Source organism: Amblyraja radiata, chromosome 5 (genome assembly GCF_010909765.2).
Source record: "Amblyraja radiata isolate CabotCenter1 chromosome 5, sAmbRad1.1.pri, whole genome shotgun sequence".
In the NCBI taxonomy this organism is placed as follows: Eukaryota; Metazoa; Chordata; class Chondrichthyes; order Rajiformes; family Rajidae; genus Amblyraja; species Amblyraja radiata.
This window is the reverse complement of record NC_045960.1, coordinates 60541438-60567996: the sequence shown is the minus strand read 5'-3', so window position 1 is coordinate 60567996 and position 26559 is coordinate 60541438. Positions and strand designations below refer to the sequence as shown.

The 26559-nt window shown below is 37.8% G+C and overlaps 1 protein-coding gene across 1 annotated transcript; it reads left to right on the top strand.

Annotated features, from left to right (window-relative positions):
* Nucleotides 1-878: 878 nt before the first annotated feature.
* rhag (Rh associated glycoprotein) lies at nucleotides 879-24857 on the top strand. Its single transcript, XM_033021343.1, has 10 exons — nucleotides 879-1093; nucleotides 3569-3755; nucleotides 6484-6634; nucleotides 7559-7706; nucleotides 10505-10671; nucleotides 11992-12129; nucleotides 16931-17064; nucleotides 18446-18564; nucleotides 20661-20734; nucleotides 21949-24857. The coding sequence occupies exons 1-10, from the start codon at nucleotides 919-921 to the stop codon at nucleotides 22024-22026; spliced, it is 1371 nt and encodes a 456-aa protein (XP_032877234.1). The 5' UTR covers nucleotides 879-918; the 3' UTR covers nucleotides 22027-24857.
* Nucleotides 24858-26559: the final 1702 nt, after the last annotated feature.

The following is a 26559-nucleotide window of genomic DNA, read 5'->3' as shown; positions in this document are numbered from 1 at the left end:
AAGGATCTCGTCCCGAAACGTCACCCATTCCTTCTCTTCAGAGATGCTGCCCAACCTGTCGAGTTACTCCAGCATTTTGCGTCTATCTTCGGGGTAAACCAACATCTGCAGTTGCTTCCGACACATGGGTTTCATACACCTTCTCTTTTCTAATCAACATTTTTTCATTCACTCTTTTTCATTCACTCTTTCCTTTTTGAGTTCACCTTTTTTTGAGCTCAAAGATTATCCATGCTATTCACCTCAAATATTATTTGCGATTGTGAGTTACATGTTCCAGCCTTTGTCTGTGTAAAGAGTTTCCTCCTGAATTCCCTATGAGATGCATTGATGGTTTGATAAGGTAATTGTCTTAAAAAGCTGGATGAACTAAATACATTATCCAAGGGGTAGATATAAATTAGTTATTGTGCAGTTCTTTTTCCGGTGAACAGGAGTGCTCACTCTGTGCAGAGATGCTAATTCACTTTATGCCTCTAAGCAGAACTTTGTTTTTGGTCCTCTGTACAATTAGCATTTTAGTTTTGCATTTCAAATTACTTAATCTTGAATTTTACACTCATTATCTGGAACTCTAAACACATTACATGAAGCCACTATTATATCCTTAGGTTTTTTTTCTACATTCCTGGCAAACTGTTGGAGCAGTCAGTTTCTTGCGTGGAATTTTTACCATATTCCTGGGAGCACAACATCATTCTTCAGAAAGCTGGACAAGTAATAATGTATTTTCTGTCAAAATCTTACAAAATTACAGCACATAACACAGGAGATAAATGCATTGGACATTTGCCTATTAATCCCACCCTTTTGCAATGGGTGTGAACTACCTCTGTCATTGGCTTACAGACTGTAAAAAAACATATTTACACTCAAGCAGTGCATCTCAGAAAGTTTATTGAGGCGATAAAGTGTGCGATGCCTACATCCTACTCTACCAACATGCGTTCAAAGTTTCCTATCCTGGCAATAACGCTGGAAATTTTGATCATTATTTTATATGGGATTTTTGTCACATATGACGATGAAGCTGATTCGAGAATTAATCCGAAAAACACAACCACAACAGAAAAGTTATACAAACTATATCCAAGTGAGTATATCTAAAGCAAACAGAATATGTCTATTTAGCTATTTATTGCAATGACATGCATTTACTCTGCATTATTTGCTTTTCAGTTAAACTGGAAAATTGATGCATTTCTACATTTTCTATGTAGAAATAATTAAAGCCAAAGGCTCTAAATATAAATCTAACATTTAGATCATTTGGATACATTTAATTATTTGTATACTTCAATGTTAATACTTTCATTATATTATTAATGGAGTACATTTATAAAAATTACTGGAAAGGAAGCATTATTTTCATTATATGTGTTCATGTTGTATTCAAAGTGCTGCAAAGACATTCATCAGATGGAATTGTAAGGCATTCAGAGCATCGCTGAACGGGGATTTGCTGAATATTTCTGCATGTTTACTGTTTTTAAATTGAATTAAAAGTAGTTTACTTACTTTTTTTCTTACGTCTTACAAAATTTAACGCAAAGGTGGGTTCAGTTTTATCTATAACTCTAACTAAATAGATAGGTGCATAAAAGAGTACAATTCCAAAAAGCAAGTGGAGCTTTAAATGAGAGAGAAACAGCCACAATCATCCGAATCCTAACTCAATTACAAGAGGTTAATATTTTAAGTCAGTTGCAAAATGTTTTTGTTTTTTAGAAATACTCAATTTACAAATTGGAGACAAAAGTTGATTTGTGAAATACTAACATTTTAAAACTAAAACAATAAATGCTTAAAATGGCCGAACAACTGTCAGCATCCTAAAATATAAGCGTATATAAAATATTACCTACCTTTTTCCCATTTCAGATCATGATGGTTCCGTGTGTATTTCCAGCTATGTCTAGATTTGTACCCAAATGTTTTGTTTCAAAATTCAAAAACTGGAGATCAGCCTCGATTTAGATGTTTTACTCCAAATATATTCTTTATTATGAATTGAAAAATAAAGCCCAAGATGAAACTCATCTATTCATCTCCTTCTGAACAAATTGTACTTCTAAATTTGCACACTGCGAAATTATATATTTAATATATGTGTTTAATCACCAAATAATGATTCAGACTGGGTGAATTGTGCAATTATATGGTTTAATATTGTAAACTGTAAATTTATTCTTAGAAATATAACTGGAGTACCATTTAGTGATCCTCACTCATATCCAGGAATGGTGATAATGAATGGCATTTGTAAACTTTGTTGTAACTTAAAGGCAGCTATAAAAATAAGAGTAATATTATTTTAGAAAACTATTTCATTTGCCAAATAACTGTCAAGGCATAAATGATAATTCATAGCTTCAATGGAGGGTAAGATTAGCCTGTAGAATTTATACCACATCGCCCCCCTGTGGACTTGTTAGTATGAAGCAGTCTCTTTTTTTTTGAGATATGACCATATCTGGTATGTTCCGAATTTACCGCCCATTCCTAATAGTTTTTCAGAGGAGTGCCCGTGCAGAACACGTCATGAAGACATGAAAACCCTTACTTTCCCTTTCTCTCCATCCCCTCCCCTTCATACTTCTCCCACCGGTTTTACTGTCTCTGACTACATTCTATCTCTGTCGTGTCCACTCCGCTGACATCAGTTTGAAGAATGGTCTCAACACAAAACAACACCCATTTCTTCTCTCCAGAGATGCTGTCTGTCCTGCTGAGTTACTCCAGCATTTTGTGTCCACCTTCAATGAAGACATGTCATGTTCTCAAACTTCATTGTTAGTATCAGGAATCCAGGATATTAGCCCAATATCCATATGGTTCCCTTTGGATTTTGTCTGTATATGTGCATGTGCCCATGTAGATCACATACAGCAATTCAAATCAAAAACGAGGATCCTCCTTAGAGACACAAGACATTGCAGATGCTGGAATCTGGAGCAAAAGCAAATTACTGATGGAATTCAGCAAATTGTGCAGCAGCTATGGAAGCAAAGGGATGGTCAATATTTCAGGTCGGGACCCTGTATCAGGACTTCTTCTTACTTCTAAGAAGACTTCTTTTCACTTTACTGATTCTCAGAAAGGTTTGAAAATCAAAAAATTGCAGATGCTGGAAACCTGAAATAAAAACAGAAATGCTGGGAAACACTGCAAATCAGTCGGTATCTGTGGAAAGGGAAATTGAGTTAAAGTTTCAGAACAAAGACTCTTTCCATTAGGTGTTTCTAGCATTTTCACTTTTCTTAGATTGGTTTCCTCAATTGTGGACAGAACAAAACTTCCTTCAAATTGGATCTGAAGAGTCAACCGAAGAAAATAACTTGGTGCCCTCTGGTAGTTCATCCATGATAGCAGCCTGAACGTTTAAAGTGTAAAAGCAAGAAAGGAACTTCCTGGACTTGAGTAGGCACAATGCAATTTAAGTACATGGCTCCTTTAACATAAAGACAAAGGAACTTAGGAAAGTGCCCTGAAAATATTTTTCAGTATGTTTTCAATTTCATGTTTTTTAGGCTAAGTAGATGGTAATAAATATGTGTTTCTTATTCAGGTTTCCAGGATGTGCACGTTATGATCTTTGTTGGATTTGGCTTTCTTATGACCTTTTTGAAGAAATATGGCTTCAGCAGTGTGGGACTTAATTTACTTATTGCTGCCTTTGGTCTTCAATGGGGCACGCTGATGCAAGGCTGGTTGCACAATTACAAAGATGGACAAATCAAAGTCGACATTAACACGTATGTTTAATCTTTTTATTCAGTAATTGCTAAAAGGACATTTACATTAAAGCTCTAAAGGTAGTTATATTATATTATGATATATTTTCTAAATACATTGCTGGAACACTTGGATCAGGTGGTAAGTGCCACTTACCAAAGTGCATTAAATGCATTTAAATGCTGCAAAATACTAAAATCTCTGCCTCTGGCTTCCCAAATTTGGGAACTCAGTGGTGAGGACAAATGATAAATCCACCCTCTAAACTTAGCTTTAGTTTTAGTCTCCAATAAGACTAATTTATCCTTTGATGATAATTCAAAAAGCTACGAGTAATTGGCTACATAAATTGAAATGTAATGTTGTTGTGTGGTACATTGAAGTTCCCAGCAACTGTTGGCAGAGAAATTTGTTTTAAAAGAATAAAGACAACTCCACAGCGCTTAAACTTCGAGGAGTTGTGAATATAAGAACATAAGACAAAGAAGGAGGAGTTGTCCAGTCAATTTCTCCTTCCTGGTCCAACATTTCATGCGTAATTCTCTGCTTTCATGCATTAATCCTAAATTCATGATACTTTCAACGTGAAAAAATTATCTACCTTAAACATACTAACCAGCTGAGACTCTTCTGATCTCGTGGGTAGAGAATTCCAGAGATTCACTACCATTTGGATGAAGAAATATCTTATCTTTGTCCCCAATAGGTGACTACTTACTCTGAGACTGCGAGCTCTGGTTTTAGATACCCCAATCAAGGGAAGCACATCTAATCGCACATCTAATTTAGTGTAATTTTAGAGATACAGAGTGGAAACAGGTCCTTCAGCCCATTGAGTCCGTGCTGACCAACGATCACCCATACACTAGTTCTATCCTACGCACTAGGGACAACTTTTACAGAAGCCAATTAATCTGCAAACCTGAACATCTTTGGGATGTAGGAGCAAACCGAAGCACCTGGAGAAAAAAACCCAGTCACAGGTGACAGAATACATAGACAGAGCCTGTAGTCAGGATCGAACCAGGGTGTCTGGTACTGCCATCCCCTTTAAGAATTCCATTTATTTCAATAAGAAGATTGTAAACTAATTTCAAACTTGAAAATGTCTAGATCCAATCTATTTTTCACTCTTCATTACTTAAAACCATGATCCTAGGGTTTAATTGCTGCAGTTCCAAGATTATCCATTCTTAATTTGGGAGACCAAATGTGTACATAATATTCCAGATGCAATCTTTCTGTTATTAAAGTTAGTCACTGCTCTTTGCATTAGGCCACCAAGGTTCCTCTGAACATAACTGTTCAATTCTATCATGGTTTAAAAATTGATTCATGGTCCTATTTTCTCTATGTAGACGAGTTCATATTTTTCCACAGTATATTCCATCTACCATGTCCTTATGCATTCATATAAACTGGCTACATCTCTTTGCAACTTCTCTGCATCCTCTGCAATATTGCGACCCACCCTTTTAAGCAAATTTTGCATTTATGGAAAGAAAGGACAAAGTGCTGGAGTAACTCAGCAGGTCAGCAGCATCTCTGGAGAACCTGGGGAGGTGATATTTTGGGTCGGACTCTTCTTCAGACTACATTGAACAGACTTGCATTTATTGAACAGTTAACAATTAATGTGGGCTATTGTTAATCAAGAAAAGATGGAGCCATAAATAAGTGAAGCAAAAACCTATCATACTGTACATATTGATTTGTCTAACAATTTCACCAGCAAAGACTCAAGCATATGCCATATGCTTGAAGATCCAGATCGCATGGCAAAGTACAGCATTTTACTATTCATTTTAACTCAGCAGAAATGCAATATAACACATCTGGATTTCTAGTCAGCCCGAAGGAGCTGGTGGTTAACATGTTGCAATATGTACCCAGCAATGATTCATGTAGTCATAAACTACATTACAATAGAATTTAATTAATGGGAACTGAATAGGATAGCATTGAAATTTGGAACAGCGACCCATAGATTTTGGAACAGATACATTAAATCACATTACCTTCTTATTATAATGATGTCAGTACGCAGCCAGGATAATTTACAATCTTCACTTTAGCATGGAGCATAGTCCAGGTGTGGATAGCATCATTTAAAACTAATTTAAAGCTAACATCCAAAGGAGAGGTTCAGTTTGGCCGCAGATGCTGGCAGGCCTGCTCGGACTGTACCTTTAATAGTAAGCAAGTGGCCTACAGTCACATCATGGAAGCAAGGTTAGCACAGGTCAAAGTAGTAGACAACTCCATTAGCACTACTTTCCAGTGTCAAAGAACACTTAGTGGAACTGACAGTGGCTGACGGCCAATGTCTCTTTTCATTGAGGATGACGGGTACAACACTCCGTAGACTAACAACTTCAAAAATATTAAAAGCGAGTGTAGAATTGTGGCTATGTCAACAGAAACCAGTCATCAATGAATAGGTGCCGATGTCTTTGAATAGAACTGCTGGTGAAGAGTTGGGTTGGACATTTGGTGGGATGGGGTGAATTGGATTATTTCTGCTGATTGAAGCCATGGTCTGCTGGTTCTGGATATTTCCAGTGTTAGGAAGATGTTTGCATTATATACTGCAAAAGTCCATGTGGGCATATTCGAACCAACTCAACCAGAGCGCCAGCAAACAATAGTTGCCTCCAGTGATAACTATGATAGTGGTATCTATAAAATAATATCTGTTGAAATTAACTCAGAACAATTAAGAATATAATAAACATTATTGTTCCCTAGCTTAATCAATGCAGACTTCAGCACAGCAGCGGTGTTGATTTCATTTGGAGCAGTCTTGGGGAAGACTAGTCCGGTCCAACTTCTGATCATGACTTTGTTGGAGATTACAATATTTGCTTTCAATGAGCATCTGGTTACTGGGATCCTGATGGTATGTATTCTTCAAGATTTGAGAAACAGAATAAAATGGCAAATGCAGAAGGTATCATAGACTGGAAGGAACATTAAATGTATTGGGAGAAATAAATCAAGTGATGAAAGTTTTGATTTAATTTAGGATTCTGGTATAAATAATACTTTTAGGGGATATAACTACATTAATGTGGATGGATCAATTGAGAAAGCTGAAAGCACATAATATCCATAACTATATAACGTGACAAATGGCAGAAATACATAAGTCAAACATAATTGAGCCGGGTACATCTGGGGTATACGCTCAATTCTGGGAGAACATTATAGGTATTAGAGAAGGCACAGAAGTGATTTATTCGAACCGTGCAAGGAATTAACAATGTTAGTTATTTGGAGAGATTAGGTAAACTGGAATTATTCCTTAAAGCAGCAAAGGTGAACTATGATTATTGTGTGCAAATTTATGAAGAGTTTTAAGGAGAAACTACTTCCAGCAGAAAATGTATCGGTAGCTTGAGAACACAGATTTAAAATAATTTGCAAAAGAACCAAGGGAGAGATAAAAAATGACATAGAACTGTTAAGATCTGAACAGCACTTTGTGAAAGAGTGCCAGAAATAGATTCAGTCAGAACTTTGGAAAAGGTAATGGATGAATACTCTGGGTTACAGGGAAAGGAAACACTATGAATTGGACTGCTCAGCCACATTGCATAAAATGGCTTTCTTCTGTGCTGTGGCATTCTTTGACTTTGTGAAAAGTATTATCACATTGTGCTTCACCAAGTTAATGTATTGTGTGCATGCATTAAATAAATCAAATACCAATATTAAATATTTTTAAAATCCGATTGATTGTTTTTCACGTGGTATAGATAATTTGGAGTTCTGTGCACTTTATCCAATTCAGATATGCAGATATTATTTGGATCTTTTACAGGCCAAAGATGTTGGTGCATCAATGACTATTCATGCATTTGGTGCATACTTTGGACTGGCTGTTGCTCGAGTCCTCCACAGGCCAGATTTGCAAGAATGCCAAGAAAATGAAGGATCTGTATATCACTCGGATTTATTTGCTATGATAGGTAAGTAAAAGTGTATCCATCACATCAATACAAATTGTAGGTCTTGTGTGTTCTAGAACACATGGTCTGCATTTTACATTACAGCAAACCCTCAGTGTCCATGAAGTGCAGAGCGACAGACATCTCGATGTAATAGAAAATGTGGAATAGTTTGCATCTATGTGGGAATAGGAAATCATCAGCAAATAGTGGCTAGCAAGTTTGGCAAGTTCCACATTTATATGAGAATCCTGGTCTGCACTTTACTTACACTTAGATAATATCAGCAACAAATAATCTGCTGGAAGAACTTAGCAGGTAGACCAGCATCTGTGGATGGAAATGAATGGTCGATGCTTCGAGTCGAAACCCTGTATCATCATTCCTTTCCATCCACAGGTGCTATTTGACCTGCTAAGTTCATCCAGCAGATGGTTTGTTGCCTCAGATTCCAGCATTTGTCATCATTTGTGTCTCCAAGATATATCAGCAGTTCAGCATAGCATAACCAGCATTTCTCAGTAAGATTCTGCTCAATGTTGTGGGGAAATTGTTCCACCCAGGGACTTCTGAAGACGCAACTGGATAAATCTCAAAGCTGACATACCTGCAGCACCACCTTCTACTATTTGTCACAGAATGGGTACTTTGCTGGCTGAGCACTTGTTTGGAATAGGTCTGGTGCAAGGACTGAAGCCCCCCCCCCCCCCCCAAATTAATTGGAAGAATGTCAAGAATTTTCAGAAATTTCAAATTGCAGTCACAGCTGCGACAGCCAATGAGGTTTTCCTGGAGTTAGTTTGAAACCTGACCTCCACCAATCAATTGTTTATTTAAACAAGATTCATAGATTGAAATGATGATCTTTCAATTTGTGGTGCAAGCAGATCTCTCTAGATAGCAATGACACAATGATTCACATAATTATGCAACACTAAATGCTAAAAGTTCTTCTACAGTTAAGTTTTTTGGTATATATTTATAAATATAATGTGCAGGAAGAAACTGCAGATGCTGGTTTAAACCGAAGATAGACACTAAAATCTGGATTAACAGTGGATCAGGCAGCATCTCCAGAGAAAAGGAATAGGTGACATTTCAGGTTGAAACCCTTCCTCAGACAGGCACACAAATATAAGAGTCAAGAGTCAAGTGTCAAGTCAAGAGTGTTTTATTGTCAAACGTCCCGGACGGGACAATGAGATTCTTACTTGCTGCAGCACAGCAGAATATGTAAATGTGTAAACATTGTATATAATGGGGAAAAAAAGAAAAAGTTCAATAAATAACAAATATACTGCAAATAGCAAATAATAATGTAGTCTTTCGCAGTTCATAGCTTATTCGTTGTGTTTAATAGCCTGATAGCTGTGGGGAAGAAGCTGTTCCTGAACCTGGACCTTACAGTCTTCAGGCTCCTATACCTTCTTCCTGATGGCAGCGGTGAGATAAGTGTGTAGCCAGGATGGTGTGGGTCCTTGATGATTTTGGCTGCCTTTTTGAGGCAGCCACTATGATAGATCCCTTCGAGGGTGGGGAGGTCAAAGCCGGTGATGGACTAGGCAGTGGTCACAACTTTTTGTAGTCTTTTTCGCTCCTGGATGTTCAAGTTGCCGAACCAGGCCACGTTGCAACCAGTCAGTATGCTCTCTACTGTGCACCTGTAGATGTTTAGGAGGATCCTCTTTGACTTGCCGAATCTCTGTAATCTTCTCAGGAAGTAGTCGCTAATGTGCCTTCTTTACAATTGCATCGGTGTCCAGGAAAGCTCTTCTGATATATGCACACCCAGGAATTTGAAGTTATTGACCCGCTCCACCATCGTCTCATTGATATAAACAGGATTGTGAATCCTCATCCTTTCCCTGCTATAGTCCACAATCAGTTCCTTGGTCTTACTGATGTTGAGAGCCAGGTTGCTGTGCTGGCACCATTTGGTCAGTCGGTCGATCTCACTTCTATACTCTGACTCGTCCCCATCTGTGATTCGTCCAACAACAGTGGTGTCATTGGCGAACTTGATGATGGAGTTCGCAGTCATGGGTATAGAATGAGTAAAGCAGGGGGCTGAGCAAGCAGCCTTGAGGTGCTCTTGTACTAATTGTTATTGAGGATGAAGTGGTGCCTCCAATTCGAACAGGCTGTGGTCTGTGATTGAGGAAGTCGAGGATCCAATTGCAGACGGATGCGCAGAGGCCCAGTTCTGTGAGCTTGGTAACCAGCTTGGAAAGGATGATGAGATTAAACGCCAAGCTGTAGTCTATAACCAACAGCCTGACGTAGGTGTTTTTATTGTCCAAGTGGTCCAGTGCGGAGTGGAGAGCCAGTGAAATTGCATCTACCATTGACCTGTTGTGACGGTATGCGAACTGTAGTTGTTCGAGGTTCTTGTCAATGTGCACCATAACCAACCTCTCAAAGCACTTCATCACCACCGACGTTAGTGCCACTGGTCGATAGTCATTGAGGCACGTCACCTTACTCTTCTTGGGCACCGGTATAATTGATGCCCTCTTAAAGCAGGTGGGAAACTCAGACCTCAAAGTGAGAGGTTGAAAATGTCCATAAAAACTCCAGCCAGTTGGTCCGCACAGGTTTTTAGAACACGGCCGGGTAAACCATCAGGTCCAGGCGCTTTCCGAGGGCTCACCCCCCTGAAGGATCTTCTGACGTCGGCCTCTATGACTCTTGTCACTCTTTGGTCTGTAAATGTACATGTAGCCAATAGTTTAAAAAAAAATTAATTTCTGTTTCCAGTGCCAAGTCTTAATTTTTAAAGCTTCAACATGACCAGAGCTTCCTCTGTGGATTTTTTTCAGGTACTATGTTCTTATGGATGTTTTGGCCAAGCTTTAACTCTGCCATAGTAGAGTCTCCGGATGGGCAGTACAGAGCTATCATAAACACTTATTACTCTCTAGCTGCATGTGTGCTGGCAGTTTATGCTCTCTCCTGCTTACTCGATAAGAACGGAAAGCTTGACATGGTAAGAATAAGTATTTTTTCAGTTCATTTTGTTACATTTACTGACACGTTACTCATTCTCCATCTTGTGTTGGAGGATACCTTCCTTAATTGATTCATTGACCATATGCTTGTCACTCTTTTATTAGTTGGTAAAACTCCTCAGCTATTAATCACTAACAATGTTCATCTTTTTCAAAACCCTAGCAGTTGCAATTTTAGTTTTTAGTTTTTAGTTTTAGAGACATAGAGTGGAAACAGGCCCTTCAGCCCAACAAGTCCGCACCGACCAGCGATCCCCACACATTAACACTATCTATACACACTATGGACAATTTACATATATAACAAGCCAATTAATCTACAAACCTCTACTCCTTTGGTGTGTGGGAGGAAACTGAAGATCTCAGAGAAAACCCACGCAGTCATGGGGAGAAAGTACAAACTCCGTACTAATCCTGTAACTGCCAAATTTCAATTCTCGGATATTTAGGGAGGAAATTCATAATGAATATGAGAAAACGTGTTTGGGCTATGTGGTTATAGTTTCCAACAGAAGAAAATTTACTTCTGTGTATGTCAGTTAATCATTTCAATTATCATTAATATTTTACAATTTTAAAATGAAGCATGTGCAATACTAATGATGAAGCAGCACCTATAAAGATTATTTTTTAATGTATGTTTTCAAATTAAATTAATGGTGATATTAATTTAAAAAAACTCATGTCAAAGTTGTATTTTAAATTTGTTATTATTATTAATTATTAATATAGAGAAGACGAGGATTATCAGTTTGTTTAACATTTTGTGACTAGATTATAAGCATGGAAATTGAATTATCAAATCTACTGTGAATTGACAGAATTAGTTGTTGCCCTCTCAGTGGAATATTATCAAGAAACCAAGAGTGATTTAATAAGAGCATGGCCAGTCTAAGGACCAGTTTTCCCACTGTAAACTATTTAATTGTGCAATGTCAGAGTAGGAATGAGTTTTAAATGGTGGGTGGTGCATTGGGAGCTAAAAGAGATGGACAGGGAGCTAAAGGGCTTGGGGCAGCTGGAATCTGGCAAAGAGAGGTAGAGAAGACAGATTGGTGCTGGACTATACCTGAGGTTTTAGAGGGGCGAACAGAACATCAGGACAGCTTAAGTGAGTGTGATGAGGCAGGAGTGGGATTGACCGGAAGGGGTTCAGGGCGAGAAGAGATATTTATCTGATTGTGGGTGGTTGGGATATGTGGTGAAGAGGGTAAGTATGTGGAAAGCCACAATTCCTGAATCCCCCAGTCTTGATTTTTTTTACAATTGAAGCATTGTGTTTACATTCCCTTGTATAGGTTCATATACAAAATGCTACTCTGGCAGGTGGTGTAGCTGCTGGAACCTCTGCTGACATGATGATCTTTCCTTATGGAAGTCTGATGATTGGATTTATTGCTGGAATAGTCTCGACAATTGGATTTAAATATCTAACGGTAGGTCTTTACTTTTTTTCTATTGAGCTTCAATGTTTGGGAAAATGTTTGTTAACAGTTGCTCATGGAAAATCTCTCCTTGTATAGAGGCAGAAATGTATAAAACCTCATATTTATGAACTCTTTACGATTCCATGCATGACATATTATTTTACCAATTCTACCAAATGTGTCAAATGTTAACATCTAGTGATGTTATATTTGTATTATTTTGGTAAAATAAATTGCAATAATTGCAGCTACAAATAAGATACATTTGATATAGTTTGAAACCCACAAAATTATCAATTAAAGATAGAATTAAATAGATAGATTAAATTAAATAGATAACAATGTCACTGTATGTTCCTGTACATTTTAATTCCTATATTGATTATCATGCATAAGGCTTGAAATGTATTTTTTACAGTAAATGTGGCATTTTTGGTTTCGATTTTGAGACGATGGCTAAAAATAATATAACCTGAAGCTTAAGGAAAAGATTTCAATTCGTGACATCCACTACAAAATGTCCCATTACTTTAAACCAACGTTGTCTAACTATTAAATTATTAACAGACATTTACAGATCCCAATTGATTTTGGATGTATTCCCTGTTAATTTCTTCATCAATATGTCATGATATGTACAGGGCAATTTTAACCTAACCCACTCGGCTGGAAATCTATTGGATCAGAGGTCTATACTTGCATGATTTTACTTAACATTGCCTTCAAAAATAAATTGAACTAAGCTTAATAACTTCAATAACTCAACATTCATTTATAAAACCTATTTTAAGAGGTTCTAATTATTTCAGAGCAGTTATGTACTTTTATTATATGAGTGCAGATGAAGGAGGTGGGTAACATGGATGGACATGCAGCTTAGTGATCTTATTCATGTTTAGTTTAGTTTAGCTTAGAGATACAGCGTGGGAACGGGCCCTTTGGCCCACTGAGTCCATATCAACCAACGACCACCTGTACACTAGTTCTAGGTTATCCCAGTTTCGCATCCACTCCCTACACACCAGGGGCACTTTATAGAAGCCAATTAATCTACAAACCCACACATCTTTGGAATGTGGAAGGAAACTGGAGCACCCGGAGAAAATTGTTGCCATGATTAATTGTGAAACATATTAATATATATATGATTACCGAGCAGCTCATAAAAACAAATATATGCAGATACATCTAGTATTATTCAAGTGAATTTCCTGTTCCATTGAGAAGTGTGATGGAAACATTCTTTGCATTTGTAAATGGAGCACTTCCACAAAAATCAGTCAAAGTAATAGTGAGAGAGCTTTCTCAGGAAAGTCTTAGATATTGTCTCTCATAAATAACCCATGTTTACTCAAGAAACATGCAACTTTTCAATAAGCCAGCGAAAGTGAAAGACAATGGTTTAAACAGAAATTATCATTGGGAGAGCAGCCACGGAGTTTCTTCATTGCACTGTAAACATTGTGAGATAGAGGTGAAGGCAATCAATAATGGGCCAGAATGTGCACACCTGGCCTGCGTTTCTGTGGCTTATCTGTTGTTCAGAGCTATTCGGAAAGAGTTGCACAAATAATCTAGAATGGTCAAAAAGATTTTAACATTAGGAACTCAATTACAAATATGTGAAATGAATATATTAAAACATAAACATTAAAATAAACTAAACCTAAACCTAGCTTTAAAATGAAGATCAACGACTCTAAACGAATGAAGCTATGCCAGTGATATCTGGTGGAAAGCTGACAAGGCAGATACACATTGTATCCAGCCCCTTCACTCGGCAAATTACAGAGCACCCCTGAACTCAGTGGTGAATACAGATCAGGTGCATTGCATGTGAACACCAGCACTCTCACAGGCAGCCTTCAGACACGGAAACCCAGCACAAGCTTCCATGTGCTCAGCAGTTCTCCAAGTTGTCAGGATGTCCCAGACCAGTTTAATCACAACATGCCTTCTGGTGAAAGTACTCACACTGCGCTTTCAGTGAATTCCAAGTATTAGATCAAGCATTAATGAAGAACAAGCAATGTATTGCATTCGTGTATGAAGGAACTGCAGGTGCTGGTTTAAACCGAAGATAGATACAAAATGCTGGAGTAACTGAAGATGGGTCTCGACCCGAAAGGCCACCCATTCCTTCTCTCCAGAGATGTTGCCTGTCCCACTGAGTTATTCCAGCATAATGTATACAAATTGTATGAAGATCAACGACTTGAGTGAATGGGGCAGTTCAATATCTGGTGAAAAGCTGATAAGCATAATTCAGCATAATTCCAGCATAAAATTTAAAGAGAATGAAAATCAAGGAAGTAAAAATATGGAATACACAATCTATAAATCTGAAATACAAAACATAAAAATGCTGGAACACTCACCAAGTTGGGCAACATCTGTAGAGAGGGATACCATTTTTTTCAGAATTTTGAAGCTGTCTGACATTGAATATTTCTAGCATTTTCTGCTTAAGTTCAATGCTGACATAAAAAAAATGAAATAAGGAAGATGAGATAATTTTGATCCTTGTGGCAGGGGAGGAAATATGCTTCCATTTTAAACTGTACTCATTGAAAGAATGCACAGTGAAAGCTTTTCAATGTACAAGTGACCATAAACTAAACTCAACTATTGTCAACTCAAATCCAGCTTACATTTTGAGGCAAAACTTCCTCAGCATGTCATATTAGGTTCTTTGCTACTCCAGTCATACCATTGGATTAGGTAAGTCCTTTGTGGGGGAAATCAAAGGTGATGGTCCTGGGCTGTTGAGAATTGCAAGAATTCTATTTTAGAGGGGATTTTAATAAGCAGTTTGAATTTAGTTTAGTTGAGTTTAGTTTATTGTCACGTGTACCAAGGTAAGTGAAAAGCTTTCACTGTGTAAGCTTTCATAATCATAATTAGTCACACGGGAGGCCTGGTCCCCCAAAGCAACCCATTCCCCAATGCAATATTCCACTACTCACCCATAGCCCCTAACTGCGCAGGCACGGCTCATTTTCCCTCATCCCCAGCACTTCCTCCCCCTTCTCTTCATGTGTGGGAGGGGAGGAGGGAAGGGGACGATGGGGGATTTGTGTGGGCGGGGAGGGGTAGGATGGGGGAGGGGGTGGTGTGGGAAGTGGGGATGTCGGTGGGGGGAGTGGGTGTGTGTTGGGGAGGGGGTATTTGTGGCGGGGGGTAGGAGCGGGGGTGAGGGTGGGGGGGAGGGTGGTGCGGGCTGGGGGCTTTTGGGGGGAGGAGAGGTGTATGGACGGGGGGGTTGTGGGGGGGGCTGGGGGGATGTGTGGGTGGGGGGGTGTTGTGGGGGAGAAGGGTATGTCGGCTGGTGGGGTTGTGGGGGGGAGCCAGCGAAGGGGTCCAGAGGGGAAGGGTTTGGAGCTGGCGGTGCGATGGGGACTCACAGCGAGCGCGGGTCGCTGGTCATTCTCCTCCACCGGGATCAGAGTCTCTGCTTTCCGTTTGGCGGCATCGGCGACATCTCTGACTCCTGGCCGAGCCGGGCTGGGCTGGGCCACTTCCGGTTCCTCCGAAAATTGTGTCCAGTTGGAGACCTCCGCCGGCCTCCCTCAGCTCCAGTAAAGACGCGATGGCGCAGGAAGGGGCAGACTACCCCGGGGAATGACAGGAGAAGAAACTAATCCGCGCGGCGCTGACTGGCAGGAGAGGAGATCGATCTACGCACGCGCGTTTTTAAAGATTTTTAAACCTCGCTAACTTTTACATTATGCCACCGATCGGAACTAAACTTGGTGAACTGTGAGTGAGCTGGCGAAAAATCGTAGCGCTATCGCATACCGTTTTTGTGCAAATATTTAAAATGCGCAAAACGGAAGATAACAAGATCAGAATTTTAGTTATGTATAGATTTATTAGCCAAGTATGTTTTGCAACATACGAATAATTTGATTTGCCATACAGTCATACCAATAAAGAGCAACAAGACACCCAAATATATTTTTAACATGAACATCCACCACAGCGACTCCCCCTCATTTCCCATTGTGATGGAAGGCAAAAAAAGTTCAATCTTCTTCCCTTCTTTGCTCTCCCACGGTCGAGGCACTCGAACCTTCCATTTTCAGGGCAATCGTCGATCCCGCAGCCAGCGGGCGACCTCCATGTCGGGGCGATCAAGCTCCCGCATTGGGGGGATCTCAGCTTCCCAGCGCCGGGCCATCGGACCGCGGGTCGCGGCAGGTCGAACTTCGTGTGGCTTGGAGCCTCCCGACATCAGTCTCTACCCGACACTGCGAGCTCCTCAATGTTGAAATCCGCAGGCCGCGGTTTGAGCGTCGATCCCAGGCAAGGGATTGCAGGTTCCAATGGTAAGTTCACGGTCCCGCAGTGGGGCTCAAAGTCAGTCTCAAGCAAGGCCATCAGTCCATGATGTTAGGCCACAGAGCAACCAGAGATACGATCCGGAAAAGAATCACATCTCCGGCAAGGTAAGAGATTGAAAACCGTTTCTCCCGACCCACTCCCCACCCCCCACATAAAACAACCAGAGAACATTGACACATACTTTTAAAACACACTAAAAATAACAAAAAAGACGAAAAGACAGACAGACTGTTGGCGAGGCTGCCATCGCTGACGGTGCCAATGTGTACTGTGAAAAGTGTAAGCATATTACCTTCCATGCAACAAGGATCAAAATTATCTCAATTTCCCTTATTTCATTTTTTTAAATGTCTTAAGCCCAAAATAATATGAAGCCCAAAATAATATAATTCCATGTGAAGCATATAGGAAATAAATTTAACTTAAAATTAAATCACTCATTGAACTCTTTATTTTTTCATTACAGCCACTGTTAGCATCTAAAGCTAAACTACATGATACATGTGGTGTACATAATCTTCATGGTTTACCTGGAATAATTGGAGGTCTGGCCGGTATAGTTGGAGCAGGAATGGCCAGCGAAACATTATATGGGAATGGGTGAGTGCTGCCAATGAATGCAATCTATCGTGTATTATTTGTATCCTCAATTGGAATGTGGTATAGTTAATCGGAAACAGTACACAACCTTTAGGCAATAAATTTAAATTATGTGGCGTCGGGGATGACGCTGGGTTCGGCAATGACAACACTGACAGTCTGTAAATGTGTTTAAAACTTTCTTTGGTTTGTTGGTTCTATAGTTCCACACTTGCACCACAATTTCACAATCTAGAAATACATAGCAAATAAGGGGCATCAAAATTATAGCAACAGCATAACCAAGTGAACTCTTTCCTTGAAATCTGAAAATCGATCAAAATTCTATCATTTCAATTAATGGATAATCACTGATTTTCACTCCTTGTGGGGAAAGAGGAAGTATGCACTCTCTGGAAACATTGCCCCGATCTGTGTGGTGAAATGTCTTTAGTCAGAAGGAATTCATTGCCACAGATGGCTATGAAGGGCATGGCATTGGGTTTTTTAAAGCACAGATTGATATGTTCTTGATTAGGAAGGGCTTAGAAGGCGATGGGGAGAAGCCAGGAGAATAGGGTTGATAGGGAAAAATAGATCAGCCATGACTGAATGGTCTGAATAGCCTTAATCTGCTCCTATATCTTATGGTGTTATGGTCTAATGGAATTCTTCCCAGTGCTTCTATTGGAATTGCACAACTGCTTTAGTGAAAGGCACAGAACCATGTCTACGGGAAAGGATGCTGAATTGTAAGCATAATGGCATAACTGTAGGGTTTAATTATAGATTTATTTTACTAGCTCTCAGGCTAAGTATGAGATTGAATCATAAATGGAACGACTGGGTGTATCTCCACCCATCTGCCAATCACCCCCGACCCTTTACTTGTATCCACTTATCACTTGGTATACACAAAGTTCTGGAGTAACTCAGTGGGACAGGCAGCATCTCTGGAGAAAAGGAATGGGTGATGTTTCGGGTCGAGACCCTCCAATTCTTCCACTTATCACTTGCCAGGCTTTGCTCCCCACCAATCTCTATTTTCCATGTTTCTCCCCCATCTACTCCTCAAGTCTGAATGAGCCTGACCCAAAACATCATCTATCCATTCCCATCACAGATTTGCTGCCTGACACGCTGAGTTCCTCCTACACTTTTTTTTCTGCTCAAGATCTTATTACTGACAGCTTCTGTTGAAAAGATTGCCCAAATGTCTTAATCCCCTGAGATAAAAAGAATCATGTAATTACTCAAGATATTACCTTGGACAGAAGATGAAGTGAAAATAAAAATAATGATTCAAACCTTCTGATAGATGAATATTGATCTTATATGAATATTGTAAACTTTTGATAATGTGTAAAATATATATTTTTCAATTTAACATTTTCTTTTTAAGCCTTTATTCAACTTTCCCAGAAATGGACAACAAGAGAACTGCCATGGTACAGGCTGGATACCAAGCTGCTGGACTGGGCACCTCTCTTGCTATAGCCATCATTGGAGGACTTATTACAGGTCAGGAAACAAAGCACTACCAACATGTTTTGCATGGCCACGAATACTAACTGCAGTACAACATGTGCAGTCTATCAATGTTATTATTTGACGTTTAGTTGACTTTGCTACTAGATAAAGACCCATTTGATATGCATTCCACAATATTCACAAACAATGTTTAAATCTGGGTTCTCATCTTAAAGTTGAATAAGCTTTAAATTAATTTTAAGGTTTAAATCAATAAATAAATTTGAACAAGCAAATTATTGAAACCAACATTAAAGAAAACAATCTGACGATCAACAATCTGATGGCAACACGAAATAGCGAACTTACAAATAGATGAACAATTTTGTGATGAATTGATTAGATACAGTTGTAATATATAAATTGACTGCAATGTGATTTAGGTTAAATTAGTTAATTTTGTCCAGAATCTAATCCGATATCTAGGGTCTAAATTCCAATGGTTCTGGAGAAGCTGTCAGTCTTTACCTCAGTAAATGCAAGCAAGTATGAGATAAATTTCATATTCTTGATTATATGTATTTGTTGTTATAATTATAATTATTTTAATGTTTCTAAGTGATTTAGATAGTTAAATTGTATTTGTTAAATAATAATAATAATAATAATTCAGTCTTCAATTTCATCTTCAGCAGTTTATGAATGCTTTTGAGTGTTAGGAATATTTAGCATTTTTAATTATTTCCTATTTGCTGAAAATAATGGTATTGGTATTATTGGGCTACCTGAGGTATGTCAGTTGTGAGTAACTCACAAATAAAATGTATATTGTTCAGTTGAGTTCAATGCTTTTCATTTTATATTACTTAAGAAACACCATGAAATTCAATTAGACCAGATTGGATTTTGACAAAGTTTGATCAAGCTTTCCTAAAACAGCACAATATGCAGAAAATTAAAATATTCCTCTCAACATGTAGATGATAGCCTTTGTTAGGCTTATGATTTCCTTAACTTGCAGTGCTTTGCTTGCAGTGGGAACGATTGTAAAATTACAACACATTTATTTTATACCTATCTATTCAATGCATGATACCTGACATGACAATTGATTTTACTAAAAACTATGCAACAGTTTTATAATATTTCAAACAATTTACAATAATTAGCCAATGTACCATGACAGTTGCATTGATTTTTTTTAATGTAAACATTAATGTAACAGAAGGATATCCTTCTAATTCCTTTTGGAGGGAATAAAATCTGATTCTGGCTACATGGTAAAGGAACTTACCAACTCAATCACTAAAATTTTGAATACTGTCTGCTGATGCAAGTAATTGAATATTTGTGTTTTCGGCATTCAGCTCGAACCACAACATATGGCCTGATATTTCTGAAGCTGTATAATCACTGGGTTGAAACAGGGCCGCAATGTGGGTTGCGCTCACGTCGCAGCCCTGTTTCTAACAATCTTTCCACCACCAGGCACAAGAAGCAAAAGAAGTAACTTCTAATCTTGTGTGTGGACTCGATAAGAAGATCGCTGGGTTATAGTTACAGGATCCAGCAGTTGTACTTGTTTATAAAACCATAGCCTGAAAGGGGGGACATGAATTGCTAATTCTGCCTGACGGTATTGTAAAGTAAGACCACTGTAAAAAGTATTAGTTCAAGTCAGGAGTGTTTAATGTATTTAAATATAAAAGCTCATTTTCTGGAGGTGAACTATTGGATGTCAGGTTGCAAGAGTGACAGATTTTCTTAAGAAATAAATTGTTAAGTAACTATTTTTGAATGGAGTTAATAAATGTATGTTGCTACAGAGAACTGCTTAGAATGAGAATATACACAGATTTTTTAAAGAATCTTAGATGAATTTAAAAACAAGCCATTCTGCTGTTGATAAATAGTTATTGTAGTATTAGCTTCAATCATAAGGATCATAATGACCATACATCTGGCAAAATATTATTCCAGAACAAATTTTAATGAATTTGGAATTGTCATTATGGCAGGGTAAGAAATAGTTGAACTATCCTATGATGAGATTTTCCTACTTGCTACATAGACAAATAACAATTCTAATGGTAAAGGTAACTATTACACAAAGATCATGTTGAACAAATCATTTCCTCTTTTCACAGGTTTCATTCTTCGCATTCCAGTTTGGGGACAGCCACCAGACCAAAATTGTTTTGATGATCAAATTTATTGGGAGGTATAAAAATGTAATATTTTCGAAGAAAATTTAGAATAGTGGAATCATCTTTCTCATGTATATTCACTGCTTATACACAGTCCATACATAGAAAGGAGGCACTATTTTGTTTTTAATCTCTTCTCATTTTGAAATTTATCCCACACTTCTTGGGTATTGAATCTCAAAGCTGAAGAAGGGTCTCGACCGAAAAGTTGCCTATTTCCTTCACTCCATAGATGCTGGCTCCCGCTGAGTTTCTCCAGCATTTTTGTCTACTTTTGCTTTAGCATAATTAGATCTGCTATGCCCACGATGATGCATCTCAATGCGACATAATCTAAGTATTTAAAAATAAAATTTCCATCAGTTGTTTGATTTCAGAAATAAATTAACTTTTTTTTTAATGTAATTGTTGGAAATCTGAATTAAAGACAGAAAATTCATGAAAACATTCAGCAGGTTGGGAAACATCTCTGATATGAAATTATCGATAGCTCAGACAATAATCTTTCAGCCCAGGACTGAAATTGTTGGCCTGGATATTGTGGTGAACAGCATTGTGACATGTTTGGACAAAGATCACCACAATGGTCTTGCCAACTACATGAAGTTGAATGCCCTTCCTGATCAGATGAAAGTTCAAGGAGATTCCTACAACACGTGTGTTGTTACTCAGCTAGCTGAGCAGTTAGTCACATTGAGAATTCTGACAAATAACAAAGCAGGATAGAAAAAGCTCACTTTAATCTCATATGCTTTATACTTTTGAACAAGTACAATGTAAAGATTATTACACACACCAGAGATTAAGTTTGAAACTCAAATATCATCTGAGGAATTAAATTTTACATTTGAAAATTTCATTCTATGGATCAGAGTATTTATGATGGGCACTGTTTGATCAAAGAGTCACTGACCTGACACTAACTTTATGGAGAAGTTTATTTATACTTCATGCATTAAAGCATAACGTAACAATGCAAAAAAGGTCAATCAGTGGAGTGGTGGTGAATCACTGTAAGGACCTTCAGGATTTGCACATTAAATGGGAGATCTGGAGAAATTCTGATGCTGTTTCTAAGGAGTAATTACAATAATTGAAGATTTGCTGGCCTTACAACACTAGTATTAGCAGAGTTATGTCAACAGCACACAGATGTTTCAAAGCACATACATGATTCAACTTTGTAACGTTTTGTTTCCAATGTTATCAATCTTCTGTTTATTCTTAGGTGCCAGACAGTGAAAATGAGCACAATGAGCTGCTTTCATCAGAACATGGAAAACACCAGAGTAATCCTGTAGCATGATCCAGCTTGAGTTTTGAAGGAACATATCAACATTCCAAAACAACCCAACATTGCGAGGCGTACTTAATTTGAATTCAACATATTTTATCTTGCATTGAAAATGTAATTGAGTAACAAAAATCCACAAATAACGTCAGAATTTTTAATTTCAGTCTTCCTTTTTTCATAAAGATCTTCATTTAAAAGTATTCAAACAAAGTACTCGATTTGAGTGTTGGAACAAAACACCTTTTTTTATTCATAAATTCATATTTTATAATTATTTTTGCTGATATCTTTCTTAAACTGCTAGGATATTGCTTCTTTTACTTGACATTATTCTCCTTTTTGGGATAGAGTTGCAATGATACACGCCTTCAGATGATTGCATACTGCACCAATACAAGACCCAAGAGTATAATCTTAGACCTTAGCTACTGAGGGAGTGTTGAGTTACTGCAGGTATTGCCCAGCATTCAAGCAGAAATAACAGTCTCTATAGTTATCTTTTTTTTTAAATGTAGGAGAGCTCTCCAAGTTCTAGACTGAATTAATAATGTAATTAAAACCAACAACAAAGAGCAAATGGTTATGCACATTATTAATGTCTCAGGGACTTAACTGTATATACGTTGACTGGCTTACATAATAGGTATTTAGCACAAAAAATTATTGTATCTCCATTATTCAAGATGACCTAAGCATGTGAAAAGCAGTGTGTGAATTTCCAAATATTCTCCTTTTACATATTGCTCATTAGACATACAAACATAAATTAGCAAGGAAAACATAAATCACATGGGTTCTGCTTCCTGATCAGTGGACAAAGATCATGCTGTAAAGATAGAAATGGATGTGATTTATCTCATGGTATAACATCTTGCCAAACCTTACTCACGTGATTCACACATAAAGAATAGCATCTTTCACAAGGTGTTGAAGAGGTCCTGGTTTTTATCAACTTTCCTCCATGAATCAATCATTTCAAAATAAAAGAAAATTCAAATAACTACATTTTGACTGAATACAATAAAAAAGGGCTAAAAGTCAGAGAATCAGAGAGAAAAAAATTGGGTGAGCAATAGTATTAATTCTTTTCATTGGAGTTAAGATTCAAGTGTGCCGTCAACAGGGAAATTGTTCCTCTTGTGTTTAAATTCTTACCGCGCAATTTTCTTTGTTTAATTGTTAATTGCCAATTTTGTTAGACATGCGCTTTCCATTTCTCTAGCCCATTTGTATTTCCAACTATCTATTTCTAATGGTAGAGAGTTCAAGGCAAATATTCAGTTCCCACAAATGAATGTTAATAACAGCCATGTTAGGATCATGATGAGGGCAAGGGTCATGAGGCATTTTAGGATGAGTTCAATTGTGGAGTTATGGGTGATCATGGGTTTATCCAGGTCACAATTAGATATTTTCTGGGAAGAAGGTGTGTGTTAGGAGGATTAAAATCTTTTAACAGCACAGAATGACAGAGATCATTGCGTTGACACAAACATTTTATACGAGGTCTGTACAAGAACAAAATTTACCTGAATGGCATTTTCAACATAGTACATTTTCCTCAAGTTAATTCAGAAGAGTGCAATGTGATTCAAAATTGAAACCAAACTCAAAGTATATATCAGAGTTAGGAATAGTTACGACCTGGGATAGGAGAGAGAAGTTTTATGAAATATCTTCTAAGGCTGAAATATGTTAGGAGGGAGCAGTTAAGGGAGATTACAGAGCAGTTTAGGGAGGGAATTTCAGGGTTTATATTTGTAAATAGAAACATGTTCTCTAAGGATTGAAAGCCAGAAGAGATTGTCTGAGAAAAGACAAGGATGAGATCATGCAGAGATTTAAACGGATGCATGATACTTTGAAATTGAGAAGAATATCACTAGACAGAACCTCTTATTATGGAAAAAATAAGCTTTACTAATCTCTCAATAGTAATGATACTTTGCATACTATGCAATCTCTTTTGTTCATGCAATGCAAAACATTCACAAAATAATCTTTATGTCGATGTTCAGAGATGAAGAGTTGAAAATATGTATATATATCTGGCAAAATGCACCATGTGGTGCTACACATGGTGTGAGAATATTTGTTTATTGGTGATTAAATTCTAAAATTCAAACATAAATTCTACAAATGGATCCTCAAATATTCTATATTTGAATATAGAATATATTCTGAAGCAGGGTCATGAGCCGAAACGTCACCCATTCCTTCTCTCCAGAGATGCTGCCTGTTCCGCTGAGTTACTCCATCTTTTTGTGTCTATCCTCAAATATTAAGTTTGATTTTCTAGTGTAACATGCTACAAGACATTTACAATACAGAAGATAGACACAAAAAGCTGGAGTAACTCAGCGGGCAGCATCTCTGGAGAGAAGGAATGGGTGACGTTTCATGTCGAGACCCTTCTTCAGACTGGTTAGGGATAAGGGGAACGAGAGACATAGATGGTGATGTTGAGAGATAAAGAACAATGAATGAAAGATATGCAAAAAAGTAACGATGATAAAGGAAACAGGCCATTGTTAGCTCTTTGTTGGGTAAAAATGAGAAGCTAGTGCGACTTGGGTGGGGGAGGGATAGAACTAGAGGGAATACCGGGGCTATAGAACTGTGTATTTAATATTCTTTGCATCTTATGCATCTTGAAAATCTAGATTTTTAAACGATGTTCAAGTTAAACAAATGTTTGCATCAAATTATTATGTAAACATTGAGCCCGCAAAAGCCATTTACAATATTAATAACAAATGTATGTGGAAAGCTTGAGAAAAGAACTTCAATGTAATCTGTACTTTATGTTTAATAGAATAAAGAGTGTGTTAAAAAAAAAAGAATTGCAAATGTATCTATGTAAGTAATTGGTGTGTATTCTAGTTTTCGGAATAAGTTTCTACCAGATAATTCTTATAGTTTCTGTATATTTATGTTATGATAAATAATGAATATATTAAAATGATGAGAGGGATAGACAGAGTTGACGTGGATAAGCTTTTCCCATTGAGAGTAGGGAAGATTCAAACAAGAGGACATTACTTGAAAATTAAGGGACAGAAGTTTAGGGGTAACATGAGGGGGAACTATTTTACTCAGAGAGTGGTAGCTGTGTGGAATGAGCTTCCAGTGGAAGTGGTGGAGGCAGTTTCGATTTTATCATTTAAAAATAAATTGGATATGTATATGGACGGGAAAGGAATGGAGGGTTATGGTCTGAGTGCAGGTAGATGGGACTAGGGGAAAATAAGTGTTCGGCACGGACTTGAAGGGCCGAGATGGCCTGTTTCCGTGCTGTAATTGTTATATGGTTATATGGTTAAATGATAAGTATTTCATAACAGTTATTAACAGAATAATAGTTATTAATAGCCTGCAAATTTTTGTACATAAATCACTGCAGAGATAATGCTCAAATATTATCAGAGATAATGCTCAAATAAAACCATGGAATATATCCAATAAATTAATTGCATAAAGCACAGGAGAACATTCAGCACATTACATTTGTAGACTAGAATCTGAAAAAAAATGATCATGTCCAAATTATCTGGAGGGTGACTGATGGCTATGTTTGTTGTCTACATGGATTTAGTAAAAACATTTGACAAGGTCCCGCTGGTAGGCTGATCCAGAATATTAAAATGCATGGGATCCATGGCAACTTGGCAGTTTGGACAGAGAACTAGCTAATGCACAGAACTCAGGAGGGTAATGGTGGAAGTGTGTCATTCTGGCAGGGAACCATTTGTATTCCACAAAGACTCAGACCTCTGATGTTTGTGATATATATGAATAATTTGGACAATAATCAGTTACTAATTGGTTTATAGATTTGAAGACAACGCAGAAATTGGTGGAGTAACATACAGTGAAGAAAGATGTCAAAGCATACAGCGTGATACAGATCACTTACAAACAAGGGTGGAGAAATGGCAGGTGCAGGTTAATCCAAGCAAGTGTGAGGTGTGTCAAATGTAAGGGGAATGTATACAGTTAATGGCAAGACCCTTAACACCATTGTGGTACAGAGGGATATTGGCATTCATCTCCATAGCTCTGTGAAAGTAGCATCGCATGTAGATAGACTGGTAAAGAAGATGTGCGCCTTGCTTGCTTTCATTGATTGGAGTATTTAGTGTAAGAGTCAGGAAGTCATGTTGCAACTTGAACTGTTGAACAAACTGTCTTGGTTGCATTAGGGGCTTCGGGCTTTTGTTTTGTTTTACACTACAGGTACTTTGTTTTTTTTAATTTTAGAGTTTAGTTTGGAATTTAGAGATACAATGTGGAAACAGGCCCTTCGGTCCACCGGGTCTGCGCCAACCAGTGATCCCTGCACATTAACACTATTTCTACAAACACTAGGAACAATTGTACAATTTTAGCAAGCCAATTAACCTATAAACCTGTACGTCTGTGGAGTGTGGGAGGAGGATTCAAGATTCAAGATTCAATTTAATTGTCACGTGTACCAATTAAGGTACAGTAAAATTTGAGTTACCATACTAAGTAAAAAGCAACAAGACACACATAAAATAAAAT